At 43.7% G+C, this 19,184-nt stretch overlaps 1 protein-coding gene across 1 annotated transcript; it reads right to left on the reverse strand.

The window, feature by feature from the left end:
* Positions 1-390: 390 nt before the first annotated feature.
* On the reverse strand, positions 391-18,466 carry EMP2 (epithelial membrane protein 2). Its single transcript, XM_063414810.1, has 5 exons — positions 18,273-18,466; positions 4,621-4,732; positions 2,485-2,578; positions 1,249-1,395; positions 391-686 (listed from the first exon to the last, which is right to left on the reverse strand). Exons 2-5 carry the CDS (start codon positions 4,696-4,698, stop codon positions 502-504), a joined length of 504 nt encoding a protein of 167 aa, XP_063270880.1. The 5' UTR covers positions 4,699-4,732; positions 18,273-18,466; the 3' UTR covers positions 391-501.
* Between the last annotated feature and the right edge of the window lie 718 nt (positions 18,467-19,184).

The raw sequence follows: 19,184 nt of genomic DNA on the forward strand, positions 1-19,184 counted from the left end.
TAAAGAGCAGAACCCTGGTCCTGTGCCAGGGCAGACGCTCTGAGTGCAGCTTTGGGCTTTAGGACTGTTTGCTTTTTCGTTGTGATCTGCACCTCGGCTTTTTTACACACCCTTATATTTAACCCTTATGTTTCAAAGGGATATATCTGGTCCAGGAATATAGTTAGTATATTGCTTACAAATTAATTTGTACAGGCTTTATTTGTAATCTAGAGGCCAGGAACAAACTGTTAATGTCTAATAAAGGAAAACCATTTATGATGGTGAAATACGTAAAAGAAACAACTTGGCTCTGTCTTGCTCCAACCCCTGACCTGGAGGTGGCCAGGCATTTCATTTCACCTGCCTTCTTTTTTTTAAAATTCTGTTTCATATCAAGAACACAGTACATTTTTAGAGAAACAATACCTTTACTACAAAACCATGTAAATGATTATATACAAAATGATTACTGGAATTTGGTTTTGTACTGCAGTGACAGAAATAACTAGGTGCTGACATTTATTTACGCTTCCTTAATACTAAGTACATCACTCCACTGATCAGGGTGAAGGCAAAGGCAATCCAGGCTAAGACAAAGGAATAGCCATATTGGCCCTTGGACACTTCCATTCTATATCCATGGCTCTGGTGCAGTTCTTCATGCCTGTCTGTGTAAATGGAAGCTGCAATCATAACACACAGACCTGCAGGAGGAAGAAAATAATAAAGGTCAGCATCTTAAAACATTATCAGTACACACAGCTATTCACTGTCTCTTCTGTCAGTGCTTCCAACAATGTCCTTTCTTTGCAGATGCTCATTTTCCATCCTCAAACAAACCTAGAGGCATTCCAAGACATATTTTCAGTTTATTTGGCTTTAAATTCGAAGTGCTGTTGTGTATCTGTGTCATTTGCAGTGAACAGAAGATGGTTCTGAACATCTGGGTAGTTTTTAAGACTGACAAAAAAATGGAGTACTTGCCTGTAACAATTAGAGAGTTATTTATTGTGTTCAAGAAGTTCATAATCTCAAATTCCCTTCCAAGTTTAAATTACTTTATCCTGAGCAGTGGTGACAGCCCATGTTTTAACTGCCTATATATTCCAGAATGGAACAGTTCACTGTTTAAACAATTATGAAGGATAAGCTATGGCCTCAAGAGCAGTAGAATTCTCATGCAGCTCGTTCTTTTTGAAACCTTTTCCCGCTTTCCTACTTAAACAAAAATATCATTAAAGTCAAAAGCATTGAAAAATCACTCACATGACAGGAGCTGGATAACAGAGGTCAACACAAATCTTTCTCCTTGCTTTAGACGGAAGAGTTGAAGAATGAAAACCAGAAATGCCACACAGCAGAAAATCGTAGACAGGATCATGGCGGCCTGAACAGCCTGAATTGATTGATACTCTGCAAAAACAAAGCAGCCTTGATTAAAAATAGTTTGTCTCTTTGCCTTCTCCTGCAAGGAGTAAAGGGGCAGAGCTATGTTCTGTAAGTAGGAGTTCAGCAGATGCAACAAAGCAGTTGTGTGTGCATTGCACAGGCTGGTTCTCCTCTGCTTCCTCAGTATTAATACAGCCAGTGGCTTAAAGACTTCTAAAAGCTTCTTATCAAACTGAATGAAAACACTGCAGAGACCACTTCTGCCACACCCAGCCTTTGCTGGGATCGATGTCCTAGAAGCACAGGGAAACTGCAGCTGTGCCAAACAGCTTCCAAATGCAGACCCCAGCCTGCCAGCAGACCTGCAGACAGCTCTGTGGAGCAACAGCCACACCTCAGCCACCCCTCATCTCCCAAGGGTGACACACCAATACAGAGAACAAATGCAAACCCTCAGATCCAGTTAGCTGAGGTACCCTGTGTGCATCAGCATCTCCATCAGCTCACTGCACATTGCAGCCCCTAAACCAACCAGATGCTTAGAAAACAAAACTAGTTCATGGGTACACAGTTCTTCACATTATTTACCTCTTCAGTGTACATGCAGATTGAAAGTTGACAAATAAATAGAACATTTGAGAAGACTTTCAATTTTTGCAAAGCAGGCTATTATGCTAGGCTGTATATTAAGACTTCCTTGTTAAAACTCCAGCTTGTGTTTTCGACTTTTTCCCCCTTTCTTGTACACAGTCAGTATTTTTAGGTTCTTCTCTGCAAGTTCAATTCTGAGGCAAATTCTATCACTTCAGATGACTTCACTGTTTTTACCTAATTTTTTTAAGAACTCATTAGCAGTCACGGTTAGTAGTTTGTGTTTACTGTCTTGCACTGCTCTCTTAATTGCACATGACAGTTCCTTCTGCTTTCCTCTCACACAAACTGTTAGAACAGCTGCCTTTCCAAAATGAAAAACTAATATTAAAGTTTTTAGAAGACCTGCTTAGTTAGGACATGCAGATTTTTGAAGAACTATAAAACTACCCCTGTAAATTTCATAGGAATTTCACCAGATCTGCTGGAGAAACACAGACACAGGCATGGAGAGACACTCACCATTGAACTCATCAGTGATAGCCACACAGGTGCTCGTGTTCGTGGCACACATTCTCCAGACATCTGTAGAAAAGTTATCTCCCACCCACCAGGCCTGCAAAATAAAAGTAAAGGGCTCTTACAGGGAGAAAAACAAGCAAAACCCAGAAAACTCCTACCTTGTGCAAGGGTCTACTGATCAGATACAGCAGCTATAACAGTAATCTGCTCATTTTTTATGCTTAACCGCTGAAAGGAAATGTGAGATCTCATGGCATTTCAGAATAAAGGGTATATCATTATCCACACATCATTCTCATTTTAGACCTCTCTGTGATGTAGGTAAGGGCATCTTAAGCATCCCAAAGCACAAGGGATTGCCACTGTTTATGCAGAAATTTTGTATAGTCAGTGATTGCTCACTCCTTGAGACACCTAGACAAGATGTGCTTTTTTCAGCCAGACCTGTTTAGGATGCACACCTCTCTGAAGGAACAGCATTTGTTAATTTGCAGGAAATAGCATCACCTGAGAAACAGAAATCCTTTACAGATCTTCTGGCTCCTGCCACTGATGTGATTCATCTCAAGGTAATGCAGCTGTGCTGAGGTGTACTGTGGCATCTGTCTGGTAATGGCTGCTGACAAATTAAGATCCTCCTGTGGTATTTCTATTTTGAGGTTTTACCATTCGAGGCAAAATGGTACTGCAGTGTCTGAGCAGATTTTTACAGTAGCCTGGAAAATGACAAGCACTCCACAAGTGGCATTTCCTCAGGAAACCCATTCCCATTCCAATAGCTACCCAGGCCTTTGTTTTGACTAGAGCTGCACAAAATACAACTTATAAATACGATTCCTAGTAGGATCTGCTGCTTTTAAATAGACATTCCACGAGCCTCAGAGCCTACTGTGCAGCTTTGCAAACAATACTGCAGTTAAACTTTAATATATTATGGTAGTAGGCATATGGATAAACAGAGCACTGTGTTTCAAGAAAAATAATTACTTTCTCAGGATGCCATTCATTTGGATTTTACAGTCCAAGTTTAATATGTTGGTTTTCAGCTCTGAGCTCTATATAATATATAGATACATAATATAAAATCTAATAGAAGGTGGTTGTATGGTTTAAGTTTTTAATTGTTCAAAAGTAGCTAATGACACAAAACACAGTGCATAGGCTTTTATTTCTGTAATAATTTGGGTTGTGTGCAGCAGATGTGAAATAAGATTAGGTTGCTTTGCCCACTGTCTTTGCTTTCTAAATATTCAAAGGAGCAGGGTAAAACAACCTGCTCTAGCACTCAAATAATGACCTACTTCCATGAACAATCAAGTAGCTGCCTAAAATGTAACACCTGACTTTGTACACTTTGCAATAAAAAGTTGTGAGTAACACATCATTTCACTTGGAGCATGGTCTTCACTAAACAGTATTCTCAGCAGCAAAAATTTTAATATCAAAAGCCTACATACAGACTCATAGACAGATTCCAGTGCACTGACTTCTGATCAGGACAGTGGGCTGTTTTGGAAAATGGAGAATTCCATTAAAAGCTAGATATAAATATTGGAGGGTAAATTCTTTCTGATCACAAAAATAAAACAGAAATTTGAAAAGAATGTAACATAAAATATTCTAAAGCTTTGTGCTGAAGCTGCTTCAGCTTAATGGACACAGATACATTCATGGTGTCTCTCATGATTTAAGTGGGCATCTTGGACAAACACTCGCTTGTCCAAGGCAAAGCACACCTTGACTGAAATTATCCCCACACATTAATCACCAGCTCTGTGACTTCATGTCCTTGACACAAAAAGACAGTAGATTTTCCCCCCTTTCTCCTTCATATGCAGCTGAATGAAATCCCAGGGCTCCACCCTGTAAATATCCAAATAACCTCTCTGGCCAGGTTTCTCCCAGGGGAGAGGATCTGCTGCCTTGAGCTTACAACGTGATGCCATGGATAGCCTCATCCACCAGCAACATGAACATCCAAGGCAGTTTTGTCACAGAAGGGTCTTAGGACACCAGTGTGCCTAGCAAACTTAGGTCTTCTCAGTAAGCAAGTTGAAGACTAGAGGAGAAAAACTCAATTTTTATGAAGCAAAGAAATCCCAGTGTGTTTGAGACAATGAGAAGAATTGAACTTACATTGTCGATGGTTGAGATGAACAGCAGCGCTGCTGAGGTTATGTGGAACACGATAATGAAGGCCAGGAGAATCAGCATCCTTGCTCTGGGGAGGCTTTAGGCTGAGATAAATCTGTTGAACATAAGGAAGTATATGAACAATCTTTAAGGGCTGTCAGAAGATCAACCTGCAGTTATGGTGCAGTAACATCAGATGCAGTTTGAGTCCACAACACGTTTTCTATATCTGCAGATACTTAACTGGCATCACGGCTGTTAAAATGAATCACAACTTGAAATGAAGCCAAGAAGTGCATTTTGTAACCTTCCAGCGTGATGGCTGCAGTGAATAAACACACAGTTTCATTCTGCGTGCAAGGATGGAAAACTCCTTCATGTCAGCTCTTAGAGAAGTGCATTTCAAATTACAGCCTCATGGGCAGTGATGATAATATTTCCACTGACTGCAGTAAGGTCTTGTTTCAACCATCCTTCCAAAGAAGGAAGAATCAGATTTCAAAAGGATGTTTTTAGAACAAAATTAAGTGCATCAAGAACTACCTCCTACCTTTAGACACTTTTATGTTGTGCCTTAGGCCTCACATCCTTTGTTCATACACTTGTAAGTTTTATCCATTGAATAATGACTAAGAACTACCATTTTCTTCAATATATTGCTCCCACTGGTAGAGCTGAATAAACCCATTAGCCACAAAATATTCCAGTTAGCTATTTTATGTTCAGTCACTTAATACTCTCTGTAGGCTACCTATTACCTTCATACTTTAATCAACTTATTACAATGTCACATCTCATGCTGAAAAAACATCAATGTGAAAAAAATGCCTTCTTGTGTACAAGAGAATCAGAAACTCTATTTCACTGGAACCCCCAGGAAATCTGTGGGCACATAACAAATAGGTTAGGGAAAACTACTGCTACTAATGCACAGAAAAAAATGCAGTTGCTTGACATATCTATTTCTTCTTGGCCAGAAATTCTTGCCAAATAATATATGTTCTAAGGAATCTGCAGTCTTACAGACCTTTGCCATTAAGGTGCACCATTCTGTGCATCATCTGCATGTTGTTACTCATCAGTACATTAATGCATATTTCTCTCTTTCCTTTGCTTTGGAAAGGAAAGAGAGGTGTCAAATGATGGTCACATAACACAGTAAATATCCAGAAGAAAGGGCAGTTATGAATTTTAAGACTTCCATGATTTTTTTCATGTCTAATCCCCTTTCTCCTACTGCCATTTACTGGAACCATGAACCACATGAATCACATGAATAATTAAACCAAATAAAAGGACTACTCTGACAGCATTTTTAAAGCAGCTCCACTGGCACTCTCATCAGGGCAAATAATAACTACTCTGCAAAACTTTAACAAAAAGATAATTTACAGCATAATAACTCAGTCCATAGAGACCAGGAGTTCCAGACTAATCCTCTCCATCTCCACTGCAGTACAGAGCTCAAAGGCAAACAGCATTCAAGTGCTTTTGTGAAAAATAAGTGGATAGTCTTATATCCGTATCTAATTAGAATGACTGAATGGGAAAGCCAAGTCAAACCCTAAAACAGGAAAAGCAGCTACTCCAGTGTGTATTCCTTCCCATTTCCTCTCTGTTAAACTCTGCCTTCTCAGCCACAGTGAAGAACAGAAAGTGGCAATTTCCTCCAATGAGCTGATTCTACTGTATGACTCAAGGTCCTCTGTATCCAGTTCTGCTTCTAGAGATGTTATTCATGGCTCTCTACTGAGCCTTGCTTGAATGAAAGGAAGAAAGGAAAAGAAGATTTTCTGTGGGTTTGTATAATGCCACATCTAAATATTTTCATTGTGATATGTACCAGTCTTTGCACAGCACCCTCTTGTCTTGTGGCTGGTTTTTTTCTGAGGTTCATTTTTTGCACAGATGGTATCTGAGCATTCAGTAATGCAACAATCATCTGCCACATGAGGAGAGAGAAGCAAATTGTACTCGGTATTATTTTAAGAATAACAATGCAATTTCATCTTATTACATGAAGTAACATAAAGTAAGAGAGAACAAAAAATGTAACCTAATTAAAATCAGTCTTGCAAAAGCAAGACTTGCCAGCACAGAAGAACCCACTTTATCTTCAATCAAATTAATGTTTCTGTTTTACTGTTTTCAGCCATGAAGAGAAGTGTTTCAGACAGGACAGATAAACATGTATTGCTGGTGAGAAGACTTTTTTTTGTTTTACCCAAATAAAGCCAAGATTAAATGAAAGAGATTTTTGTTTTGTCTTTACTAAAAAATAAATAAATAAATAAAAAGTCTAATGTTTCTGTTACGAATACCCTTCCTAGCAACCATCTTTAGATTCCTCCTTCTGACTTGCTGGCAACTGTTCCCTTCATGAGCTGCTACAACTTCTGTGCACACAGTGCTAAACAATGACACATGGAGACGGGAATTAAATACACTGGGGGAAAGAAAGGAGACAGACCATTTCCAAGTAATTAATACCAGGAAAAGACAACAAGAACTGCTTATCCAATCTGTCATGCCTGAGCAGGATCCCAGAAGTGCACAGACCTCAATCACTCCTAGAAACTTTCCCTTCCCATGGACACCCAGGAGTTTCTGTGGTTCATCCCAGCCTGCACAAGGAATAATAAAGGGAGGAGGCTTTCCAGAGAACCTCTCTGGTACTTGTGGGCAGGAAGCAAAGAGCAGCTCCCCCTTTCCAAGATGCAGCCAGCAACATTGCAGATGCTACTACAGAATCTGCATCCCTCTCTAGGCAGAAATTCTGGCTTTCATCTCTCAGACAGTACTAGTCCTTCTCCACTCCACACAGTCCTGGAATTCAAAACCTTACTGTGCAGACTCAAGATTCTTCCATTCTCTCAGCAAGAAGCTCTTCCTTCCCCAGTCCTCTGAGGACAGCCTGCCTGGAACATCTCCTAGCAGCAGGCAGCTCCTTTCCTCTCCCTATAAGCAAGGGAAGGACAGTCACAGAGCACTGTTTGCATTAACGTTCAGAATTGTTATTTTACTAATGTATTACTAACCAAACACTTTGGTAACATCCTATTCTGCACACTACCTGCACTTCTTTTCTTATTTACCATGAACTGTTTCCCAGGCAGAGTGATTTTTCACCTTCTCTCATTTGCAGTTGAAACACACCATGCTCTCGGGTCAAGGTGTTCATGATTTTTAAGTACACTGCCTTTAGGCATGGCTGAAGACTGGGATGATGCAACAGATACAGTTCATCATTCCCCAAAGTCGCTTGAATTCTTTTAATAGTTTCTACACACACACAAATATATGAGAAAAGCTTTTTGGACACACTACACTTACGATAATGGAGCCACTCTTCTCAGAAGTACGTGACGAAAACACTACAGGCAACAGTTACAAGTTGCAACAAAGAATATTCCAATTGTGAAAAAAGTATTAATTATATTCAATGAGCATGATTAAGTACTGGAACAGAGCCCATGAGGCTGTGGGATCTCCATTCTTGGACATCTTCCTGACTTGACTGAAGCAAGGCCCAGAACGTCCTGATCTAACCCCCTGCTTGGAGCCAGAGTCTGCAGAGACCTCCAGAGGCCCTTCCAGCTCAGCTCTCCTGTCAATCTGCAGCTATTTCAGGAACCTCCCTGTACTAATCTCCACCAAAGCTCTGACAAAAGAGAACATAGTATTTGACTTAGGTCATCACATGTGCCATTAAAAACAGATTCGGGGGTTATAGTAATGGATGTCACCATGAATTCCTTCAGTTGCAAGCCTCAGCATTTAATACCACTTCACAAGGTGTGGTGTAAGGCAGAAGTGGACAGATACTGCTGAGCTACAAGTGCAGACTGCCACTGGATCTAGAAAGAATAAGTTATAGGAATCCCACTGAACACATCCAGATTTGCTGTGTTCATAACATTTCCCACAAATGCTGTTAAGTCACAGGATAGTTACACAAAGCACATTGAAAACAGAAGGCCAGTTATAGCAACAACACCCATTTTTTTTCAATTAGTGCAGAAGTAATGCTCCAGTACTACTCCATTTTACATGGGGAGGATAAATGCAGCAGCCACACTTCTCTTGAATCTCTTCAGTAATGCAGGCTTTTGAAGCAGTAGTTTGCATTTGCCATGGGAGAGAGCGTGATGAGCTTTAGAAGACGTGGCTAAAAGGGATCTCTGCTATAATCTGTACAGAGACAAGTACATTTATACAGGATAAGACACTACAACCATCACAGAACCACACAATAAAATAAGGTATCTAAGCCAGGTTTCCAACATTTCTGTAGAGTTTCAAAACTGGATTGTCTCCCTATGTCACATCACACACAAAAACACATCCCCTGCAGAAAAGCCTCAGTTTATCTCCAGGATAAAATTTATCTTTAATGTCCATCAGTACAAAGAAACATGACTATTTAAGTTTTTTCTGCTGTTCAGTACAGCAAGCAAGCAAAAATGAAGTCTTTGACAAGAAAAGTTTTATCGCTACTTTCCAACCCAGATATCATCTCCACAACAAACGCTTTCCTCCCATGCAGTTCAACTCTGCAGCCAGGCTGTTTCTCCTGTTTGTACATACTCAGTTTTTGCAACCAAAAATACATAGTGCAGATGTTTATCCTGAGCTCATTTGCATTGAAAATGCAAAGCTTACCCTCCAACACTGGCTGCTGCCCTCACTCCCTAAGATCAAGTCAGGGGGTTTTATCATCTTCATCTGAGCCCACGTATGAGAAAACTTCCACACAGACAATTCTGGTTCATACCCTTAGAAACACGGTGAAACCTCTGCAAAACAGCTCCTGCTGTGCACAGACCAAGGCTGGGGGTGTGCAGACTCTCAACACCCACGTTTAGCGTGCTGAAAAGACACACCCAAAACAAGGGGTAGAGGATCCTGCTAAACAAGTTACCATACCTGCAGCTCTCTGCACTGGGATGTTTCACTGCAACTAGAATAGCAGGTCTTTGGGCCATCAAGAAGGATTCAGTTCAGCTGAACTTTCTTGAGGTCACTGGTGTAAAGCTGAATCAAAGCAAACCTTAATTATCAATTCTTCTGCCCCTCAGTGCTATAATTAAGCCTGAAAATGTGAATTTAGAAGAAAAAGTCTGCATACTTGTAGCATGAGAAATCTGTCGTCTTGTGATGCATCATAAGTTGTTTAGATTTACATGTTTTGCTCAGAGTTCTTGTGCCACATCTCATGGTGTCTCATGACAGAGAACTCAGAAGCTAGCTCACATTTTGCCTGTACCACTGTCTCTAAACTTGCACAAAATTCCCTGGTTTATGAGAACAGAGTCATATTGTTAATTTTTTTTTCTTTTGTCAAGTATGAAGGGTTCAGTTTTTCTAGTGTGATTCTCAGAACTGGAACCAAAAGTGAAGTTCAGACCGCAGACTTTCTCCCAAGCCAGCAAGAGCTTTGAGGATTTCAGCAATCCTCTAATGCCTAAATATCAAACAACATAAAGGACGAGAAAATCAGGAAATTTAATACCCAGGGAATAATTACACGAGTTGAAGCAATTTACTCCAGTTTCTTTATTTCTTCTGTCTGAGTTAATTTAACAGTTGGGAACACCAACACTCTTCAAGTATCCATTCAAACTGTGACCTGTTTCATGCTCAGATGTTACCCAGCTAATAGTCAATACAGAAACTGAATGTTCTTCAACCAGACTCTGCAGCCAGTGTGGAAACCTCCAAGAAGTGCTGGAAGGCTCTGACTGCACCTTTACAATACTGAATGGGGACCTAGGAGGGAAATGCAAAGTACAAGTAACAGTCCACACAGCACAGGGGCTACCATCCAATTCCTTCCTGGTGTGAAGCTAAACATGAAGAAAAATGTGTTCTACATGAAATAAAATTGCAGGTCTCTGCTTGATAGTGGCTTTGGAATCAAGAGGGCTAAGTGTCCTGTGAGCCCCTAGATGGCACAAACACCATCAGCTCTTTTTGTTTGCTTAACTGAGAACACACTCAAGCCCACAGCTCTTTGTGCTACCTATTTTATGTGGAAGGAAGAGAGCTTTTCACTTCCACTTGGTTTTCAAAGTCCTTCCTCACAAAGCAAGGAAATCAGAAGGAAATGAATCAAAGTTCCCTGCAATCAACTACTGTATGTAGGAAAAAAAATCAATACAGCAAAAAATGAATCCACACTCTTTTCTAGAGCTCCATTTGAATGACAACATTTATGGCTTTTTTAACACAGTGGCAGAAAATAAAGTAGGGTCATCCTATCAGATCTAGATTTATTGGTGACCTTGCAGCAGGATGTGTTAAGACTCAGTAACCTCCAGCACAATTACAGCAGTCAACTTGTTGTATTTTAATAGTGAAATACAGGGGCTTGGAGAGAAACTCACAAGACCTGGTACAACTTAGTTTTTATCTATTTTCTTTCCAAAAATTGTGCCTTGCAACCAAAGCCCTGAGGTCTGATTTTTGTGTGCACCACAACTAATACAAATGTGCACTTACAGCTTAATAAAACCTTTTGTTTTTACGGTGTTTGGATGTCTGTCCATCCTGCTGCTCCTGGTGGGACTGCCTGAGCAACAGCAGACTTAGAGTGAGCAAGCTCGTGGGCCTGGCCTCCCTGTCACCTGTGCTGAGGGGATGCTCAAGCACCCTTTCAGCTTTTTCTCAAGCAACTTCATCAACACTGAATCTGGTCTCCTCTTCAGAAACCCTACCTAGCTACCAAAAGTGAAGAGACTGTGATTACAGGTGGGTCTGGCAGATCATCTCCAGACTTCTCCCTTCTCACCTTGTCCTCCTCATTAGATCCATGCTACCAAGCCAGAACTCCAAAGTTTAGGAAATTCTAACCCTGCTGTTTGATATATTTCCAAACAAAACCAAGAAGTAAATTGCAGCAGAAATGCAACATGCTACGTTTGAGTATGGAGACCCAAAGAAGCTGATGTTTCTAATTTCTTAGGAATGCTATTAATAACATTTTGACCCAGGGATGCCAGCATTGCTGCCACTTCTGTAACTCTGTCAGTCATTTATTTGCAAACAAGTTTGGGCTTGGTTTAGACTTGCCCTACCACTCCTTTCTCTGTGGCCCTGCTGTCTGCACTGCAGAGGAAAGTCACTCTGGCATGAAGCTTTTGTGGGCAGACTGAGCAGAAGAAAACCAGCAGCACCTATGGGAACACAGGGACACAATGCCCTGTTGTGGGGTGGGAAGAGTCACTTACTGGAAAAATGAGCCTTGTGACATCTAACCTGAAAATCCTAAAGCCTGAAGCTTAAAAACTTTAAGGTGGATGTATTCAAATACTCCTGCAAAACCTGGAAGAGATGTTACCAGCCACTATATGCTGAGAAGACAATTTAGCAGGTACAAAAGTCAGCTGCCTACACAGACAGACATATTTGAATGAAAGTCTTTAAGATTTCATCTTCTCAAAACTGCTTTTTAGAGGGTTTTGTGTGGTCAGAGAAAGAGAATGTTTCTCCTCCTCCAGCAACACAAATCACACCATCCTCAAAAGTAAATCTTTTACACATTCTTCTGTTCCCCTAAAGTACTTTTTCTTGTAACTGTACTTTTATACCAGATAATAATAATCTCATATTTAAAATGTTCTATAATCCCAACACAACCCACAGAGGTGTAAGGTAGGCTGCCATATTACTAAATAACATCCAAAAGGGTTGCAATTAATCCCTGATTCCCATCATAGTCATCCACTCTTCTACCTTCAGTTTATGCTGAGCATCACATGCCTTTGGCAAATGCTAACAAAACAGTCTTTCATCAAAGACACCCCATGGTTCAAGGGATTTCTCAAAGGGCACATATTGTTTGAGAAAACCCAGCAGTAATTTGAAAGAAGTAACCGCTTGTATATTGCAGTTTCTGGTTTCTTACAAAACATAAATTCATTCTGTCAGCTTTCACAAAGGCATGTGCAAAACATGTTATAAAATGTTTGTAACTTAAGTATGTATGGGTAGAGCTTAACTGTATTCTTAGAAAATGAAAGAAAGCACATTTCATTTCAGGTGTTCAATGCATGCCCTCTGTTCTGCTAGGTTGCTTGTTGTGCACCAGATACCACTTCAATATAAACAAGGTTGTGGTGTACATTAAAACTTTCTTAATAATCAGGCTGGTCTAAAAGTACTTAAAGCTTGTTTTCCTAAGCTTAACAAGAACTTCTCGTTCTGACTTGCTCATTTGCAAAGATCAAGACAGAATGGGGATATACTTGCTTGCAGGTCAAGGCAAACACATGGAAGGAAAAAGAACAGTTTAACTTAGAGATGAAAATAAATGGCTATAAATCAGATGTGAGATTAATCCTCCACAAGGAAGGATTTCTGTGTGCAGGGACTGTGCTAGCAGGGTGACAGATCCACTGTCCTGAGGGGACCCTGCAGCTCTACTGTCCTGTGAGGCCTCTCAACAACTTCATTGAGGTCTCTGTGTTTCACAACAGGCTTTGGGCATGATAGCCGTGCCCTTGGCACCCAGCTGAATTCTGTGCCGTGCTCTGGGGCTGCTGGCAGTGCTGGAGCAGTGCTGGCTGTGGGGCAGTGCAGTGACACCGTGGTGACCATGAGGACACACAGCCAGCTCAGAGGGACCACTTGTTTCTCAGGTGGGTGGCAAAGCTTCCAAGAGCGAGCGTGGCCTGTGCCCCTTGTGTGAGGGTGACCTGAGGGCCACCACTGCCTGGCAGCCCCCCAGGGCAGTGGTCAGGGAGCACAGAGCCCTTTGCAGCCTGCTGGCACAGCCCTGCCTCTGGCTCGGGGAAGCAGGGGCTCCGTGGGGCTGGGACAATGACACTTGAATGAGAAGCTATTCAAGCTATGAGAACCCTCCTGGGAACCTGCTCCCGAAACAAACAGCTGAACTGAGGTGTGGCCTGGCCTCACCCCTGCTCAATCACTGTGTGGCCACATTGCAGTGTGTGTCCCTGTTCAATACCTTGGCAGGGCAGGGAGTGACAGACTAAGTAAAATATCAGACCTTAATCTCAGGTTGACAGACAAAATGTGTCCTCAGTCAATGAAAAGGGGAAAAAAAAAGCACACCTGCAGCATTGACTACACATTAACATAGTTCTGAGCAAACCTCAGACCCTGGGCTCTACTGGCTACAGACTGCTGCTTATCCAGAGATTATTACAGATACAACAGAACAGCTTGAGTGATTTATGATGTTCCACCTAATTAACCAACAAACAAAGGCAGAAAAGGTCTGTCTTTCCAGATTGAAAGCAACGCATTTAATTCCATAGAAATAAAAGCTGATATTGTTTTAACTTTGGCAGATGCTCTGTGGAAATTGCTAGCAATCAAATGTGTTGCATTCACTGTTGTAAAATTTTCAAACTGCTTGTTTTGATTTGGCTTTGACTAGCTCTGTGTTGAGAAATTTTGGTTTTAGTTATTTCAGAGTTTACGCATCATCTATCAAGAGTGTGAAAAGACATTTCTATTGGTGGTACAACAGTTGGTTATAAAATAAAAAGCTCATACTCTCCACAACTACTATTACTACTAGTTCGTTTGACAGCAGCATTGCAGCACAGGATTACACTGAATACTCAGCCTACGTGCAGAATGAAATGTTTACACCATAATTTGGAATTGGTGCAATTAAAGTTGCCATGTGGACTCTACAAGTCCAGGTGAAGGATTTCTGTGCCTTGTTTGAGCACACTCAGTGCACAGCTCTTCTGCACTGGCTACTCCATGGGAACAGCCCAGTGCCCTCAGCCCCTGGGTCTCTGCTCTGCCCCACAGCTGCACCCTGAGCAGGCTGGACAGTGCCTGGGTCACTGCACAGTGCCAGGTAAGGGCACACCCAGCACCCTGACACATGGGCAGGCTCAGCCAGAGCCCTGCAGTTGTTCACAGACTGTTCTGCAGACTCTGGACTGGGGATTGTTTCTGCCTTTGAACTGAACAGCAGGTTTGTTGCTTCAGTGGATTGAGCACTGCAAGCCCTGGAGAACAGGTTGAGTGTGCAGAGCCCACCATGCACCTCAGCAGAGACATCCAGAGCCTTTGGAAGGTGTCTTTCTGTCTGGAAGAGGGCCAGAATTGTGATCTATTTCGGGACTCTAAACACCTGCATTAAACACCCGAGGGAGTGTTCATACTGCCCACCTCGGCTGTTTGCGGCCCATGCAATTCCAAACATAGCGCAGTGTTTAACAATCAGTGAAGCAAACCATAAATATATATCCTATAGCCATCTCTAAGGGGTATTTGAGGCAGTCCACTTTCTGCTCCACCTACAGACTCCTATGAAGATCTCTACACAGCCAGAGGGTTGTGTTTTAAGGTCACACCCAAATTATGAGGCTTCACCTGGCAGGCACATACCATCATTAAACCTGCCCATGAAACTTCACCGGCAAAATAAAAAGGTGTAATTACATTTTCCCCATTCAGTGGAGAAATAATAATTCCTTTGATGGATGAATTCGGGCCATCAGGCTTTTTCTTGAGTCTCACCCAGCAAGATATATTTTCTAATAATTATGATGCTTATCTTCCTAATGAAGTCATAAGCATCACTATATTTTGAGATATATTTTACCAAATTATCTACTCTCTAAAACAGTAAAGTTTTTAATGAAAAAACCAGCAAAATCTGAAACTCCACTGCAGAGATCATGGTTTGCTTTGTGCATCTGAAAAACAAGCAAACCCTAACAAACACTGAACAGCTCCATGAATGGAATTCCTCAGCACTGTGCCTATGTTCCCTCCGCATTCCCTCTGGACCAATGTGATTTCAATAAAAGCTGTGCATTCCTTTCTACTTTCAAATTTGGCTGTGCTGAAGTATCACATGGATTTTACATACAGGGTTTACTTCACTTCAGAGTAAATCTCTTTCTTATTAGTTCCTGTATAACACAGTGCCTCATTCTGCTGGGTCTTCTTCCAACAGGAACCTGGAGGAGGACCTGGAAAGTACATCTGCTAGCTAGCAGTATAAAAGACCACGTCCCCAGAGACCTACTTATCTCCTTAATTAAATACATTCTTGTCCTGATATATGTGGGGATGTCATGTCTTACATGATACTCAAGACACAAATAGAATGTGAAGTGCCAGTGGTAAATCAAAATATATTCAAGCCATTGAGGTGAAAAGGGAAGAGTCTGATCTCATTTTTAAATGACAGATAAACAACATTATGAAAGGAGACAGCCTACACCTAATATACTTAGCAAAAGTAGAGGAAGGTCTTGCTTCTCTGAATACGCATATGGGACTCATCAGTACAACCTTCTTCTAATCATAAAAGGAATGTCAAACCTGAGATGGGAAACAGCCTTGAGACAAACAAGAAAACAAAATAAAAGCCATAATAATGGAAGTAAAAGAAAGACACAAGGCAACTGTGAAGCAGGAGATGCTAATAAATGAAGAGGGGTAAAGTGCATTAACTGAAAGTGGGTGTAAGATGGAGATGTTCATTTCTTCTAAGAAATACTGGCCAGCAACAAGAACTCCAGCATCTACGAACTGAGACCGAATCTTTGTCTAAGATAATAATGTTGCAGCAGCCTTCAGTCTTGACCTGCTCAGTCTGTTGAACAACTTCCTTTATTAACAAGGTTTTAAATCTGTGTAACCAAACAAAACTCACTGTTTTTCCTCAGTAAGTAAATGAGGCAAATCCACAGCATAATCAACACTGTTTATGTGTTTACGATAGAAGTCTTTCCAGACCACAAATAAAGAATACAACACCCAGTAGTGTCTTGCCTACTGATTGGATGTTGTTTTATTTGAAATTATATTCACACACCATTCTCCTTCCCAAATGAGCATACTAACAAGAAACTGATCACCCCCTAAGACTCTTCATGGTATTGCTGCATTTCAGCTCCAGCTAATGTTGATGGCTATTGGCAGAGTAACTCCTGAATCCCTGGCTGGGCAGACCTGCTAACATCCCTGTCAGCCACACAGCTGGCGTGATACAATCTGTACACGTCTTTATTCTGCATGGAGGATGAATCTTCCCCCAGGTATCCCAACACTCTATTTCCTAACTCAACTCTACAAGTTCACAAAGAGATTCAGAGAACAGCAAGAGTTCCTTCTTTCAATGTCTTGAAGCAAAGGTGAAGTCCTTAAATCTTAAGCTGAATAAACTCGTATCAGCTTCTGGTGGCCATATGTTTACCATATGCCTTTGTTTCCACTCCCACTTAGATTTCACCAGCTGTGGAAAGTACCTGTACCCCAGCTGCATTCCTTAGGATGGCATTTGTCACACACTCTCTTACAAAAATGTTACTGGACTCTCCAGCGAACTGCAATTCCCATTTCTCCCCCAAGTGAAACTCGTGCCCAACAGTCCCTCAGCATTTGTGTGGATTCCTGCCTGCCCACATCTGCAGCCACCTGACACCTCAGCCCCAGCAGTCCAGCCTCACAGCTCTTTCCTGAACAACATGGACAGCAAAGCCTTCAACATCAGAGATCAGGTCTGGATGAAAGAGCCACTATAGACTATTTTTATTTGACAGAGAAAATATCTGCTCAGGCAGGCGAGAAAGCTTATTTTATACAGTTAGCACACCAGCACTGTATATACAGAGTCTGCAAGTAAATGAAGAGAAATAGCTACTTTTTTGTTTTTCTGATGATGAGCCAACCATAGCTGTTTACTTCCAAAGTTCCTAAAGAAACGCCAACAAAAATCAGTGTGGTTTTCAGAGTTGTTTAGTGGGTTTCTTCACAGTCCTTTATCAAGTCAGAAGATATTTCTAAGATGCTCTACTGCAATAATTACTGATCATTTACATACTATTCCCAAACGCTGGGAGAGAGAGAAAAAAAATACCTTCCTGCACCACGTGAACAAAGTATTACTGCCAAGAAATTAGCAGAGAGGCTGAACTGCAGGTTTCTTGATGGCAGCATTCTGTGAGTAAGAGCAAGTCGTGGATAAATCTGCTGAGGAACCCACAGCAGTGCACTGTTCTTCCGAGAAATGTCCAAACAAGGAGCTGACCTCTCAAATCCGATACTCAATTATTGCAGACAACCTACGTTACTGAGAGCTGCCTGTCCAGTATCTGGCACACAACCTCCCCGAAGTAAGTAGGGTATTACATATAGATAGAAACCACCAGTGAGTGAAACTGTAGTTTGACTCAAGTGGAAAAACGTTTAATGCTGGCAAAAACGTCATAAACCTAAATCTGCACTGAATTACATCTAAGTGTACTTTCCTTCCACGGCGCGGGGGGGTAGCTGCCAAGAGCTGCTACAACGTTACTGCAACACACGCGAGCTCCGCTGAGAGTTCATTACAGAAAAGAACAGAAACTATCCCGTGGAGAGCGCGAACTTTCTGCTGCTTTGGCCCAGCCTGGGCTCGCTGGCGAAGCGCCCCTCGGCCCGCCCCGTCCCGCTCCTCGACGCCCAGGGCGACGGAGCGGGGCCGGGGCTCGACGGGACCGCTCTCCCCGGCCGGCCCAGCACCGCAGCCACCGAAATTAAATGTGCTTCGTAGTAAACAAACGCGTGCTTTTAATTTTCCCCCATTTCTGGCGGTTTCTTGCTCCCCCGGCCGGCGAAGCTGCCCGTTCCCCCCGCCGCCGCCCCGCTCCCCCCGCCCGGCCGAGGCTACTCACGGGCGCGGGCCGGCGGGCAGCTCTCCGCGGCTGCGACCGTCTGGCGGCGGCCGTGCCTCCGCCCGCCCTCCTGCGGGAATGATGTCAGCGCCGGCTGGGTGTGGAACCAGCAGGACTTTCAAAAGTCCCCCCCGGCCGCTCTCGGCGGGAGAGGGGTGTGAGCGTGTGTGTGTGTGCGAGAGTGTGCGGGCGCGGAGGGAGGGACGGACGGGGCGCGCACAGGAGGAACTTTCCCCGCCCGTTCCCACTCGGCGGCGGGCGGGCGGGCATCCATCCAGGCGCGCCGCCCGGCCCGCCCCGGGGGCGCCCGGCCCGCCGTCCCCCGCAGCGGGGCCGGTCCCCGCAGCGCTGCCCCCGCTGGCCCCAGGGATGCCAGCGGCCGGGCGCTCGGCCCGCTGCCCGGGCGGCCCCCGCCTTCCTCTGGGCTGGCCCTCCCGGAGCAGCGGCCGCTCCGTACCGAGTGCGGGAGGCGGCGGGGCTCCGTCCCGCGGAGCCGCGCACAGCGAGGGGCGGCGGTGCCTCCCGTTACCCTGGGCAAGGGACGGCCGGCAGCCACCCGATGGTAGCTGGGCGAGGGCTGTACCCGGGAAGGACAGGGCGAGGCGCAGGGCGGAGCCCTCTCACGGGAGCCATAGCGGGGCAAAGCAGCCGCGATTCCCAGAGCGGCCGGGACAGCTGCGGTGGCCGCGCCCGGCGGGGAGCCCGTCCCGGGCAGGGGGCCGGGAAGGCGCCATTTGCAGCCGGCCGTGCTTGAGCCGCTCCCGCCAGCGCCTCCCGGCCCTCAGCGCCGGGCCCAGGGCGGGCCGCGCCCCTGCCCCCGGCGGGACGGGCCGGGCCCCTGTCCCTGGCGGGCCGGGCTGGGCCCAGCGGGGCCGGCCGAGCGGGGCTGGCCGATGGCGGCGCCGCTGAGGG

This window comes from Prinia subflava, chromosome 17 (assembly GCF_021018805.1).
Source record: "Prinia subflava isolate CZ2003 ecotype Zambia chromosome 17, Cam_Psub_1.2, whole genome shotgun sequence".
Lineage (NCBI taxonomy): Eukaryota > Metazoa > Chordata > Aves > Passeriformes > Cisticolidae > Prinia > Prinia subflava.